Consider the following 14,678-nt stretch of genomic DNA (forward strand, 5'->3'; position numbering starts at 1 on the left):
TGTTATAAAGGAAGACAGATTATTGTAAATATAAAAGCATTACATAAATTATAGAAAAATAAAAAGCTTTACTTTCAGGCTTTGGTAATTCTGTTCTCTAGAGATAAATAACCACTGATGGTTTGTAGATGATCTTACACGACTTTATTCTCTCTTTCTCTTTACATATATGTGTATACACATACACACACACACGCATATACTACACACACACACACGTGTATCTTTGAGCAACCTGTTGGATTATTTCCTTAGAACAGAGTCTCACAAGTAAAATTGCTGTGTCAGCAAGTGGGTACTTCTTAAAATGATGGTCCTCGGGCAGACTGTGGCTATTTATTTCACTAACAAGAAACACTTGCTATTTTCACTAACAAGAATACTTATTATCTCATAGCCTAGGCAATTATCAATTACAGCATTTTCATGTTTTATTTAATCTGAGACTTTAAAAAGCTTCTATAATTCTTTACAGTGCTCAACACCATTCTGTGACTGTATTGGCCATTTGTCTTTTCACTTTGGTGATCGCCTGTTCATCTTTTTGTCTTTGCTCTCATATACGTTGCAAATAACTCACTCTGTTTGTCCTTTGCCTTTGCGTTTGTTAACTGAGCTTTTCCAGTTTCAGATAGTTTCTATTTTGTTATAATAACATTTTTCTTTTTAGTTTCTGACTTTGATGTCACACTAGAAAAGGCCTTTCCCACACAAAGATTGTGAAACATGAAAGATATTTTTGTCTATTTGTCTTTGACTTTTATAGCTTTATTTTTTACATTAAAATATTTAATTTAACGTGCAGTTTGGGGTATTTCATTCTGTTAGATTAGTAGCTATTTAACTAAACAGCAATTATTAAATAATCCAAAATTGGCCTATGGATTTGAAAGAATACTCTTTGATGCTTAAAATTCCTGGGTCTATTTCTGGTTTCCGCTGTCTGTAGTAATTTGTGTCATCATGTTTTGATTAGTGTAGCTTTATGAAATATTTGATCTATGAAAAGGCATGGTCCCCTTCATTACTTTTCATTTTACACAATTTTTAGGCTATTCTGAACATATTCACATCTATTTGAACTTAGAATCAATTTGTTCATTTACTACCAATTCCTACTGGGATTTTTCACTGGAATTGCATTAAATGTATACTTTAATTTTTGAGGCAATTCAACATCTTAAAGTTTTATTTTCTATTGTGAAGATGTTAGGATTTGTGAATACACCCAGCTTACCTCCTATCCAGCTCCAAGTTCTCAGTTTAAATCTTGCTCTCTCCAGAAAAAGCATTCTTAATCCACTTCCTTTCCTCTCCCCTACCTACTGTTTTCCTCGGCAAACCACACTTACCTGGTTATATTCTTGATTTAGTTATCTCTCACTAGAGCATAAGCTGCCTGATAGAAAGGATACTATGTCAGTTGTTGCTTTCACAGTAACAAGTTCAGAATCCAACTCATAGTCATTCAATAAATGCTTGTCTTTTTTTTTTCCAGTCTGTGTTTAGGAACTATGATCATGACCATGATGGGTACATTTCCCAAGAGGACTTTGAGAGTATAGCTGCCAATTTTCCCTTCCTGGATTCATTCTGTGTGCTGGACAAAGATCAGTAAGTTTTAATTTTGCTATATTTTAATTCACCTGTCTTCAAGTAGAAAGTTATTATCAGAGGAGAGCAGGGAAAGCTATAATTTATGTCTTGGAAGCTTCAACCCTAGCACTTTGATGAGACAGGTGTAATTTGTCACTGATTTTTTTCTTGGTGTTTGCGATCAGTTGGATGGAATCACAGGGCAGACCACATCAACTCTGAACACAGGTGTCCATTTGCAAATTAGCCTGGCTCTCCATTTGTTATATTATACTTCTACTACTTATCTCTCAATGCCAAAAGCCGCCATTGAAAAAGAGTAGAGGAGAAATATAGTTAGATCTAGCCCGGGGGAGTCCTCAGCGTTTGTGGACTTGAGTGCAATCTTAAAAACTCATTAAGATTTTTTTTTTTAAGATTATTTATGGTCTTTCTGAAAGCAGATGATAGCTGCAAATAGCCAAGAAGCACCCATACTTTTTCTCCTGGATTGTTCAAAGGTTGTCTGGATAAGTGAAGAAAAAAATTCACTTTTTCTTCGGCGTCAAGGGATTCCTCAAAAATTAAATGTCTTTAGAGACTAAGACCCAACTCATTTAAAAAAATGACTTTAAAAAAATTGCTTAGAAAGACGGCCATTAAAAATTTGATTAATTGTTAATTGTGTGAGATTAGTTCCTAATTTAAAAATCATCTGGCTAGGCATGGTGGCTCACTTGTAATTCCAGAACTTTGGGAGGCCAATCGGGGAGAACTTGAGCCTAGGAGTTTGAGGTTATAGTGAGCTATGATCTCACCTCTATACACTAGCCTGGGTGACAGAACAAGACCTATCTAAAAAAATAAAAACAGAAAAATAAAAATAAATAAGGCTGGCGCTGTGGCTCACACCTGTGATCCTAGCACTCAGAGAGGCCAATGTGGGTGGATTGCCTGAGCTGAGGAGTTTGAGAGCAGCCTAAGCAAGAGGCAGACCCTGTCTCTAAAAATGTCTGGGCATAGTGGTAGGTGCGTGTAGTCCTAGCTACTTGAGAGACTGAGGCAAGAAGATCACTTGAGCCCAAGCGTTTGAGGTTGCTGGGAGCTGTGATGCCATAGCACTCTACTGAGGGAGACAAAATGAGACTCCGTCTCAAAAATAAGTAAATAAATAAAATAAAATAAAATAAATAAAAATCATCTGTAAAAAATGCTGGGCTTTGTATTGGTGAACCAGCCAAATTAGATCACATTAAAATCCTAATACTTGTGTTGGTTTGAGAATTAAAAAAAAAAAATGACATCTGTAAGCAATTCAGCCCACCAAGGAGAGCCTTGATACTTTAACATAAACCACTTAAAGTCTTAAGTTTGTCTTCATTATACATCCAGAACAAAAAGTTTCTTGCCTACTACTCACTTCTTCCTTAGTTTGTTATTATTAGTGATATGAAAATGGACATGGACTTAAAAATCACTTCCCATCCTTCATTTCTTGTTATTGCTAGTTAGAGACCAAACTGAGATTGTCACAGCTGGTATCTGCCTCTATCTCTGTATTATCTGCATCCTATCTATTGACATTTATTGATACATAGTATCTATAGAATTTTTTTTCTATGAATGAGGGTTGGAACTATTCAGGGCTTATACGTCCTCTTTTGTCAGAAAATGTGATTTTTGGCTTTCATATGAAAGCTATAACCCAGTTATAACCTAAGAATATGGGGAATGGGGAGAGGGAGGGGAGGGAGGGGGGAGGATGGGCGGAGGGAGGGTGATAGGTGGGATTACACCTGCGGTGCATCTTACAAGGGTACATGTGAAACAGTAAATGTAGAATATAATTGTCTTAACACAATAACTAAGAAAATGCCAGGAAGGCTATATTAACCAGTGTGATGAAAATGTGTCAAACTATTTATAAAACCAATTTTTGGTGCCCCATGATCTCATTAATGTAAACACCTATGATTTAATATTAATAAAATAATAATAATAATAAAAAAATACCTCAAACTTTATCATGGCTAATCACACTAAAGTTTTGAGTGGTTAATACTGGAAAGTCTCAAAAAGGATTTTTTTTTTTCTCTATGGTTTTGTTTTCCCAACTGTGTTCCAGAGATGTTGATATCAGTTGGTACTTTTGAAAAAGGAATTAACTAGTCAAGTGTGAGAAACACAAGGTTAAAGCTCATTTAATAGGTATCTTGACTGGGCAACTTCCCAAAACTTTAACAGGTTAGGGTGTAGCACTGTGATTCCCCAGGGGGTGGGAGGGGTGGGGTGATGGGCTCTGCACTATTTCATGAATTTATTTTATATATATATATATTTACCAAAAAACCTTTCTGTTTTCTTACAGCCTCTATTAGCAGCTCAAGGATCTGTTCTTTCACATAAAGCTCCTTGGGAACTTTTATTTTAGGTGAAATTTAACTTTTTTTTTTTTAAACAGAGTCTCCCCCTGTCGGCCAGGCTAGAGTGCTGTGGCCTCCCAGCAACCTCAAACTCCTGCCTCACTCAGCCTCCCCGAGTATCTGGGACTATAGGCTCCTGCCGCAATGCCCAGATAATTTTTCTCTTTTTAGTAGGGGGCGGGTCTCACTTTGCTTAGGTTGGTCTCAAACTCCTGAAGTCAAAGAATCCTCCTTCTCAGCCTCTCAGAGTGTTAGGATTACAGGTATGAGCCACTGCACCTGGCTGGCAACATTTGACTTTTAATCTGCCTCCCTGCCTCCCATGGAAGATTCCACAAGGAAGAAGTCATAGATTTTAGGCCATATGGGAGGTTTTGATCGGTCAGAGACCAAATGAAACTCCTCCATTCATTCAGATAGAAATCCTTTTAGAACAGCACTTAAAGGCTAAAGACAGCCTGTCTCTGTGGTTATCAGATTGGAAGGAGAGGGGTGGTGAGCTTAGTGGGTTCTCTGCCTCCATGCCAGGGCCAGCCCAGCACTCACGGAAACTGGCCCCACCTCCTGAGAACTCAAGTGTGGCGATCCCCACCGTAAACTGGGGATGGATGGCTTTGCAGAGTGGGATGAGATATTTCCAGGTGCAGTTACTAAGATCCCAGCAGTTTGGGAGAAACTCCAAACTTACAGTAGCTTGACACACTGAAGGTTTGTCCTCATGCATATTAAGAGTCCAGGGTTCCTGGTGGCTGCTCAGCCTTCCCCTTCCTGTTAATCCATGAACCAGGCTCCTTCTACCTCGTAACTTTGTCAGCTTCTACAATGCTGGACTCCCCTGTGCACTTCTGTCAGATGAGCGAAGAGAAGGCGGAAAAGCCCAACAGTTTCTCTTGCTGGCAGTAGTCACGTGACCCCCAGTAGATGTAAGAAAAGCTGGGAAGCGTAGCTCCTGTCTGGGCAGCTACTCTGTAGCAACAGACCTATGTGGTTAAAGGCAGCATGGGCTAGGCAGGGGGCAAATGCTGCCCCTCCTTTCTCTGTGAAACCGAGCAAGGGCCTGAGCCTGGTGCTGCCTGGGCTTCGTACTCCGGGCCCTGTTCACTTTGTGCTCTAGTAAGGGTTGCCTCTGGGGTCGTGTGACTCAGTGGTGCTGTGTCTGTATCTATATTTAGATATCTACGGCTCTATAATCTCCTAGCCATACGATCTTCTTCACTATACAGCTGACATTTTAATGTGTATTTGTGATTAAATGCAGTGATTGGACAATTTCCTCCTCTTGAGATCAGCACGATACAAGATGACTCTTTAGGTTTTATAAATTTTAAGTGTTTTAAAGTTATTTTGCATAAAAGCCAAGAAAGGGATCTTAAATTCTCAAGGTGCTGGTGGGAGGCAGAGAGGGACCTGGCGCCTCGGAGGGCTGCAGAGAGGCTTGGGGCAGGGAGTGCTGAGAAGAACGATACCAAGTTGGGCTCAGATACGTTAATTTTGAGAGAAGAGTGGATCATCAGAAAGAGATGCCCAGCAAGTTGTTGAAAACGTGGTACCAAAATTCAGGAGAACATTCTGGTGCTGGAGATGGAGAGTAAGTCTTTGGCCCAGCAGCACAAGCTGTAGTCTCAGTGTGGGAGCAAACTCTGGGGGGGAGAGTTGCAGTGGTTCTCAACCTTCCTAGTGCCGCCGTATATTTTCATTGTTACAAAGGGGTCGCGACCCACAGATTGAGAACTGCTGGTTTAGAGGGAGGAGAGACCAGGGCCTGAGGAGTGAGCTGTCAGCGACCCCCCTTCCCACATGTAGAAGCTGAAAGGAACAAGTGGGTCCTACAGAAAAGCCAGAGAAGGGAGGAGCCAGAGAGGAAGGAGGAAAAGCAGGGGAGACTCCCCAGGGGAGAGGGTGTCAACAAGGACTAGTGTGCCCAGTGTCACCTGCTGCCAAGAGAAAAGGCCAGGGAGGATGTCCTTGGTGACAGTTCAATAGAATTGTAGAATTAAAAACCCAATTATAAGGAGCAAAAAAGGAACTGGAGGAAAAGGAAAAAGAGTCTAATGAATGCTCTTTTTGAAAACTTTAGAGTGAAAAGGAGGCGAGAAAAGGTGAGTGTTGGAGATGGCAGCAGGAAAGGGACGCTTTAGGAGGGAAGGGTCTGTGCACGTGAGCAAGGAACAGGGGAGGAGCCTGAGCAGAACTGGCCAGGTGGGAGTGTGGGGGTGACAGAGAGAGAGAGAAGGACCCCAAGAAGGGACAGAGGCGAGACAAAGGCATTCTGAACTGGCCAGGAAAGGTGTGATCTCCAACACCAGAAGACGTGGAGGGAAGGTGATATGCAACTCACCCATGTCAAGTGGATTTCATCTTTCTTGATAAACAAGAAGCCAGGGTGAGTCAGGGGAAGGAAGGTGGGAAGAACTGGAGGTGTGTTCTGTCTGGAGAACATCTACAGGAATTACTCTAGTGGATGGCCTGTGAGAAGCGAATGAAAATATCACCAAGGTCGTAAGCTGGATGGCATCGAGCTAAGTGATTCTGAGAATGCCAGGCCCAGTTAGTACTGTTTCCTACCTTTCTCCACCATCCTAATTCTTGCAACTCTATTGCTAGACAAGGGCTAGAAAGATGTCCTTCTGGAAGTTGCTAGTGATGTTACTCAGTGATGAAGACGACTTTCTGTGCTGTGGTACAGCCATCCACACCTTTTTGGCACCAGGGACTGGTTTTATGAAAGACAGTTTTTCTATGGACGGGGCAAGGGGATGGCGTTAGGATGATTCAAGTGCATTACATTTATTGTTCACTTTATTTCTGTTATTATTGCATTGTAAAATGTGAAGCAGAATCAGGGAGCGATGGGAGGCATCTGTAAGTGCCGACGAAGCTTCACTGGGCCCCACTCACCTCCTGTTGTGTGGTGGTCCAGTTCCTAACAGGCCGTACATTGTGCAGCCCGGATATTGGGGACTGCAGCTGTGGGGCACGTTTGTGAAGTGAGGAAGAAACAGGGGAAAAGGCTGAGCAGAACCGACCAGGAGCAGAGTCCTGATCAGGTGGGAGTGTGGGGGTGACAGAGAAGGACCCCAAGTTCACATACATGTGGTCCTGGAGGTGCACGCCCACACACACAGGCCCACACACCACCTTCTGCTTCCTGAAAAAGCCTTTGAACACCTAAAGCTGTCCTTTGAAGTCCGCCCCTCCTTTCAGATGTAACAGAGGAGTGAGCATTCCTCATCTGCTTTTGGCCACAAAGGTCTGGGTGGCTGGTGAATGAAGCATGGCAACCCGTCAGCAGCACGGTATTCAAAGATCCCTTTCTTCTTTGATTCTCTTAACAGGGATGGCCTAATTAGCAAAGATGAAATGATGGCTTACTTCCTGAGAGCTAAATCCCAACTACACTGTAAAATGGGACCAGGATTTATCCATAATTTTCAGGAGATGACCTATCTCAAGCCAACCTTCTGCGAACACTGTGCAGGATTTGTAAGTCTGTTTTCCATTATTTTCTTTTGCGTGTGTTTATTTGTGCAGCGTTCAGAGAAGGTAGGTAAACAATGTACTAAGTAGAGTCCATAGTCTGCTTTGGATCAGAAGTGAAACATGATGGCTCCCTGAAATTGAAGATTAAATAAAAACAAAAGCAAGATCTATGGGTTTAGTTATCTTCTGGAAATGCAGGGCAGGCAAACTCAGGGAAGGTCAGTGAAGCCTATTAATGGAAGAGAGTGGTTTGTCTATTAATCTCTGCAGGGACAGATGTCAGACCAGTAAGCCCTGGCATTCGTCACTGATATTTATTAGTGGCTGCAGTTAAGGGGAGTGTTTATCTTAGGCAGGTCCTGCCAGTGATCATTTCACATGGTACTGGGCACTAGAAATGCATCATGGCTTGGCTCAATAATTCACAACTCAAAAAGGAAAAATTCATTTTGGAAAAGAGATGGTTATAATAATAAATAACATTTACCTAAACACTTGACAGCAATGAAAACTTCCACAGACGTTAAAATAATTAATCCTCACAGTAGATATTTTACTCTCCCTGTCTTGCCTAAGAAGACAGAGATGTTCAGAGAGATTAACCAAGTCCCCCAGGGTTGCACAGCTCACCGTTACCAGAGCTTGTGCTCAAACAGGTGTTCTGACCCTCAGTCCTGCGCTCTACCTACATGCAACTCGTGACGATTACACGCTACCCTCCCCACATTTGACAATTCTTGGGGATCTGGGGTCAGTTCGTGGTCCTGGCCTGAATATAGATTCTTGGGCCCTGAAGTGGAAGTGGAAAATGTGGTATTTCAGGTGAGGGAGGTCCAGCTGGCAGATGAGTGTGACAATTCCTCCTTTTTCTAGATGCCAGAGTTCAGACATGTCAGTCTTCTCAGCAGTCATAACCTACCTTTGGTCTGTGTAAAATTTGAATGCTCCCACAAAATTACATTTTACATATCCTGTGCTCAAGGAACTTGGTTTTGGGACCCCAAGGGCAGGAGTTTATGTTCATGCACACACCCATTTGAGAATGGGTAAATAAGAGGTAACTGTTACCTCAAAGAAGGCCCCAGATGCTCGTAGAAGCTGATGTGGTCAAGGGGCGAAGCCAAACCACCCGGCTGTCTTTGCCACTCCAGGGAAGGGGTTCTCCCTTTGTCAGCTCTCCCCTGAGATTGCACCTTCAGAACCACTTTTTCATGGTTCCCTATTCTGATGGGAATTTTTTGAAGTATCTGCACCTGGATGGGGGATGGGGCATTTACAACATTCACCTGCGGAGTTGGACTAAGTGGTGGTTCAAAGTCAGGGTGATACAACTGTCCTCTCGTGGAGAGTGAGAGTCAGGAGGCCCTTCTCAAATCTCGAGGTCCTGGGCAAAGTCATGGTGATACAACTGTCCTCTGGTGGACAGCGAGATCCAGGAGGCCCTTCTCAAATCTCAAGGTCCTGGGAAATGTCAGGGTGATACAACTGTCCTCTGGTGGACAGCGAGAGCCAGGAGGCCCTTCTCAAATCTCAAGGTCCTGGGAAATGTCAGGGTGATACAACTGTCCTCTGATGGAGAGTGAGAGTCAGGAGGCCCTTCTCAAATCTCGAGGTCTTGGGCAAAGTCAGGGTGATATAACTTTTGGTCCTTTGTAGAAAGCAAGAGCCAGGAGGCCCTTCTCATATCTCAAGGTCCTGGGCAAAGTCAGGGTGATACAACTGTCCTCTGGTGGAGAGTGAGAGTCAGGAGGCCCTTATCAAATCTCAAGGTCCTGGGCAAAGTCAGGGTGTTACAACTGTCTTCTGGTGGAGAGCAAGAGTCAGGAGGCCCTTTTCAAATCTCGAGGTCCTGGGTGTGGTGGCCCATGCCCAAGGTCCCAGCTATTTAGAGATGAGGCAGGAGGATCACTTTAGATCAGGAGCTTAAGTCCAGCCTGGGCAATATAGTGAGACCTTGTCTCTGAAAGTTAAAAAAAAGAAAGAAAAGAAAGAAAGAACACCCCCACAAAAATGTTCTATCTTCTCCTGAGTCCTTCTTTCCTGTTCCCCCCTTTTGTGGTGGCCCTGTTTCTGTAGGAAGAGCAAGGTAGTCTTTCTCACAAGCACCACGCTGCTCTCCTGGACTCAGCAAAGCAGAAGCGCTGGTGCTACATTATGGATGCAGGTGTGATGAAGCAGACAGCTCCTGGACTTGGAATCTGGAACCCTGAGTTTGAATCTCTGTCCTTTCCATTGCTAATTCTATGTCCTTGACCAAGTTATTGACCATCTCAGAGTCCGTTTTTCTATCTGCAAAAGGGAATTAAAGATTACCTACCATGTTGAAGGGCAGCGCCTGTGGCTCAGTGAGTAGGGCGCCGGCCCCATATGCCGAGGGTGGCGGGTTCAAACCCAGCCCTGGCCAAACTGCAACAACAACAAAAATAGCCGGGCATTGTGGCGGGCGCCTGTAGTCCCAGCTGCTCGGGAGGCTGAGGCAAGAGAATCGCGTAAGCCCAAGAGTTAGAGGTTGCTGTGAGTCGTGTGACGCCACGGCACTCTACCGAGGGCAGTACAGTGAGACTCTGTCTCTACAAAAAAAAAAAAAAAAAGATTACCTACCATGTTGCTGTGGTGATGACAATCTACCATGTCACACACCTCAGAGTATGTGACATTTCTTTCTTTAGTAGTCCTTGATACTCCTGGAGTTTAATTGAAATTAAGTGACTTAATTTCTACAGCCCTTTTGAGTTTTTTATAATGTTATTGGTACAATCTGACTTGATCTTTACTTATACATATTTTTAAAAGACCATGAGTTTTAAAGGAATTTATAAATATAACTCAAAAGATGTGTCATTGAAAGGAATTGTGGGGGAATGCAAGGAACCATTTTCTAGGACTTGGACCTTCTGGTTTAGAAATAAATTCCATTTTAAGAGTAAGGCAGACAACACCACTATTCACTTTGAAGTAGATTTATTTTACTGTTGTAATTCCAGAATTGTGAATGTTAGTAATTCCTTGATTTTGTAGATGAAGAAACTAAGGTCTGGAGAAGTTAAGTGACTGCCCAAGGTCACATTAGCAAGACCATGTATCATATCCGGGTCTCCTGCCTCAGTCCACGACTCCAAATATTACATCAGCCCACAGTCTCAAATCAAAGGACCGTGGAAAATACTCCCTGCACACCTTCCACATGAGGTCACCCTCTGCTGCCCAGCTAGTTCGTTCTTTCTTTCTTTCTTTCTTTCTTTCTCTTTCTTTCTTTCTTTCTCTTTTTCTTTCTTTCTTTCTTTCTTTCTTTCTTTCTTTCTTTCTTTCTTTCTTTCTTTCTTTCTTTCTTTCTTTCTTTCTTTCTTTCTTTCTTTCTTTCTTTCTTTCTTTCTTTCTCTTTCTTTCTTTCTTTCTTTCTTTCTTTCTTTTTCTTTCTTTCTTTCTTTCTCTTTCTTTCTTTCTTTTCTTTCTCTCTCTCTCTCTCTCTCTCTCTCTCTCTTTCTCCCTTTCTCTCTTTCTTTCTTAAATCATAGCTGTGTACATTAATGCATTTATGGATTACAGTGTGCTGGTTTTATTTTCAATTTGGAATACTTTCATCAAACTGGTTCACATAGTCAGCTAGTCTTTTCTCCTGGTTATTATTAGCAAACCACAGCCGGACTGCCTCTCTTGGTAGGACCCTTGCTCGACTGTATCTCCTTCAGCAGTCCCTGCCGCTTTGCTGATCCTGTAACATAGCCAGATAATAGGCTGCCTCCTCTTAAATCTTATCTTGCCCTGCCTCAGTGGCTTTTTCTCACACACAAACTGCCCAGGAACAATAGCTTCCTGTCTTTCCCTGAAGTGACACATTCTCTCCCTAATCACTAGCTGTAAGACCAAGTGACATCACCTCCCTGCAGGTCAGTCTCCTCATCTTTAAAAGTGAGCAAAATACTATTATCTATCCCAAGAAAGCTATTATAAGCATTCAATTAATTCATATGTGACCAGAGCTTGAAACAGTGCCTCTCACACAGCGAACAGTTTAGTAAATGTTACCTCTCACCATTTTACTGTTGTTCCCATTACCCCAAGGCTCTGGGGAAAAGATTTCCCAGGTTGAGGGACCTTCGAATGATTTAACTTCCTGGATCATTACATTCACCTTTTACAAAAGAGGCAAATTAGATTATCTGAAAGGCGAGGACATGGTCATCCCAAGGACTGTTTCAGTTTACTCTCGTTCACCCTTCCCTCCTCGCACCCTTCTAGGCACTGAGCCTCGCTTCCAGTTGGTTGTCAAATAATCCTTCCTGTCTCCAAGGCAGAATGTTGCCCCATCCCAGGAGGCATTTGTGTCTTGATGATATATTCTAAAGGGCCGAATAACTTTTAAGGGTCAAAGGAAGCTTTGAGGTTTCCGGTGGTGGAATTTCCTTGTCCAGAAGAGGGTAAGGAGTCGTCTTCCTGTTGCTCTTGAGTAGGCAGCTGCAAATTGGCAGCTGCAAATTCCGGGTCTGTGCCGCCCACTCTTGGGGGTGTTGTTCTTTTGTAATCTCTGTGAATGGCACCCTCATCAGTTCCAGGAGGCCACTGTCTGTGGTTTTATTCAACATCTTTTTACTTTATTTTGCAAATGGGGAAACAGGGTCTCACTGTGTCCCCAAGCTGGAGTGCTATGGCCTCATCATAGCTCACTGCAGTCTCAAACTAGTGGGGCTCAAGCGATCGTCCTACCTCAGCCTCCTAAGTAGCTGGGACCACAGGCATGTGCCCCCATGCCCAGCGAATTTTTCTGGGTTTTTTTTTGTACAGACTGGATCTTGCTTTTGCTCAGGCTGGTCTCAAACTCCTGTCCTCAAGTGATCCTCCCACCTCTGTCTCCCAGAGTGTTAGGATTGCAGGCCTGAGTCTCTGCACCTGGCCAAACATTTTATTAAGTAGGCAATAGCCACCTAATCTAACTATTAAAAAGTTAGCAACAGAACTTCTCCAATTTGTGCTAAACCCACTTAATTATCAGTTGTGTACACATCTGGTGTCCCTGTTGCCCTAAGTACTGAGAGAAAGCATCAGAGAGGACTCTTCACAGAGTTTAGGAGTGTGTCAGGAGGGCAAAGACATGACCTCCATGACGATGCCCTGGAGCCACCTGCGCAAACACTCCCTCATGGAGCCGCAGGCCCCCACATCTCTCCTGAGCCCTGTGTCACTTGTTAGCCACACGGAAGTCGCTGATTCCTTGCTTGACAGAATCTGAACTTTTTCTGCATCACCCACAGCCCTGGCACAGGCCAAACCCAGAACAAATGTGGAGAATGAATATGTGAATAAGAAAGTTGTTCTGCCTTCTGAATTCTTTCAAGGTACAAATATTACTCAGAAAATAATCTGGCAAAATTGAAATGCTTTGGTGTGAGGAACACGTCTTAGACAGCTTTATTCCCCGCAGTGGGCTCCAAGAGCAGGTGCTCAGTAGAATGAGGAGCCAGGAGCCTCCAAAGAGAACGCGTTTGTCTCCCCTGGAGATTTTGCTGAGAGCACATCACGCCCAAGTTCAGCACTGCATTAACTTTAGTTTTCCAACCTGGCTCCCATTTGGCTCTGAGAAAGAAAAGGGAAGCAAAACTCATGTTGTCACCACAGCTGGAGCTGCTGGGAGAAGGCTCTTCTATCTCACAGGAAGGGTGTGCAGAGCAGCTATATCCTGCTTGCACCAGGGCCAGTCACTGGTTTACTAGGACTTCCTTCTCTGCGGCCTTGTTTGCCTTTTAGATTCCTCTGCAGATTCCCTGACATTCCTTTGTCTTTTGTTACAGCTCTGGGGCATAATCAAGCAAGGATACAAATGCAAAGGTAAATATATACATTATTTTGTTACAATTAAAAAAAAATTGACATTTTGGGTAGGAATCAAATTTGTCCCGCTAATCCACAAAATCTCTTGGCATCATTGAGAATTTAGGTTCTTTAGGCCCGATGGCAACTGAGAGTTGATGTGTCTGAGGAATCCCTGTTGTTTTGGACAAAGTTCAAAGCGCATATCATTATCAACATGCGTGAAGCTAGGCCTTGCAAATCAACAACATCCAGGGAAGGTGGGAATTCTGAAGTGGGACAGGACTAAGTAAAGGGCTGCATACAAGACCTTTATCCTGCAAGGAGAAAAAACCCCACACACGCATTTCTATAATCCATAGGCATTTCTTCCCTCTCACACATAGCTACTTCTTTTTCTTCACTAAATCACCTTATGAGGAGGAAAAGAAGAGATTTTAGAACTTATTTTTGTCCCTTTCAATGAACTTCCTCATTTAATTGAAATTTATAAACAATTGAATAAATATATATTTGACAAATGTACTATGAATGCATAGTAAGCATTTTGCTACTTATCTATATGATTATTGCATATTATTAGTCTTTAAAAGGTTGCTAGATACTTTATGGAAAAGAACCAATTTATACTGTGTTTTTTAAGGATCTGATAATGTTCTTGAAAAGTATAATACAAATACAAAAAGAAATCTCTCCATCACGGAATGGCTTCAGACAGATGCTGTTCCCTTTGTGACGCCCACACCCTCTTTTCCTCAAGCTGTTTTTCAGTCTGTGCTCCTCATCTTGCATGAACAAGAACTTCACAATCAGAAGGAAGCCACTGTCCAGTGCGCAGAGGGACCTTCCCTTTCGTGCTTCTTTGTCACTTGTCTTGGTCTAACTTGAATTTTTACAAGGCGCAAAGACACTGCAATATCTTATTGTCTAGCAGTAGTGAGTCATTACTTTATTTGATTTCTATCTGCCAGCCCCACAAACATATATGACAAGCATACAATGCTTGTACACACACACACACACACACACACACATGCGTGCGTATGCGGATTTATGAAGGTGAAAATCAGTAAAACCTTTGGATCATCTTTTGTTTTCTCTTACTGGTGCATAGAGTGGAAAAAGCTAATTAAATTAGACTGAACATGTCATTAAGCCTATTTGAAAGAAGACCATATTGGGGGGGATGGGTATTAGAAATGCAGGAGTTAGAAAGGTCCTCTCTGGCTGTAGGAGAGAAATATACTCTTTTAAAATGACCATATCTGGTCAACGGTTCTAAATGAAGTACAGTTCTAAATGAATGACTCGTCATACCAAATCATTGTGAGCCATCTCCTGAAGTGGCCACGTTTTTCTACCCCAAGTGGTAGTTGGCCTTCTGCTGTGGGAAAC

The 14,678-nt window shown here is 42.7% G+C and overlaps 1 protein-coding gene across 2 annotated transcripts in view; it reads left to right on the top strand.

Moving 5' to 3' along the window:
* The window catches only part of RASGRP3 (RAS guanyl releasing protein 3), an 89,490-nt gene that overhangs the window by 67,506 nt on the left and 7,306 nt on the right, over window positions 1-14,678 (top strand). For both annotated transcript variants that reach the window (XM_053589549.1, XM_053589547.1), the window contains 3 exons: window positions 1,499-1,614; window positions 7,334-7,481; window positions 13,265-13,301. In XM_053589549.1, coding sequence (XP_053445524.1) covers window positions 1,499-1,614; window positions 7,334-7,481; window positions 13,265-13,301 — 301 coding nt within the window. The remainder of the gene's footprint in view (window positions 1-1,498; window positions 1,615-7,333; window positions 7,482-13,264; window positions 13,302-14,678) is intronic.

The sequence above is a fragment of the Nycticebus coucang genome, chromosome 4, assembly GCF_027406575.1.
Source record: "Nycticebus coucang isolate mNycCou1 chromosome 4, mNycCou1.pri, whole genome shotgun sequence".
Classification (NCBI taxonomy): Eukaryota; Metazoa; Chordata; class Mammalia; order Primates; family Lorisidae; genus Nycticebus; species Nycticebus coucang.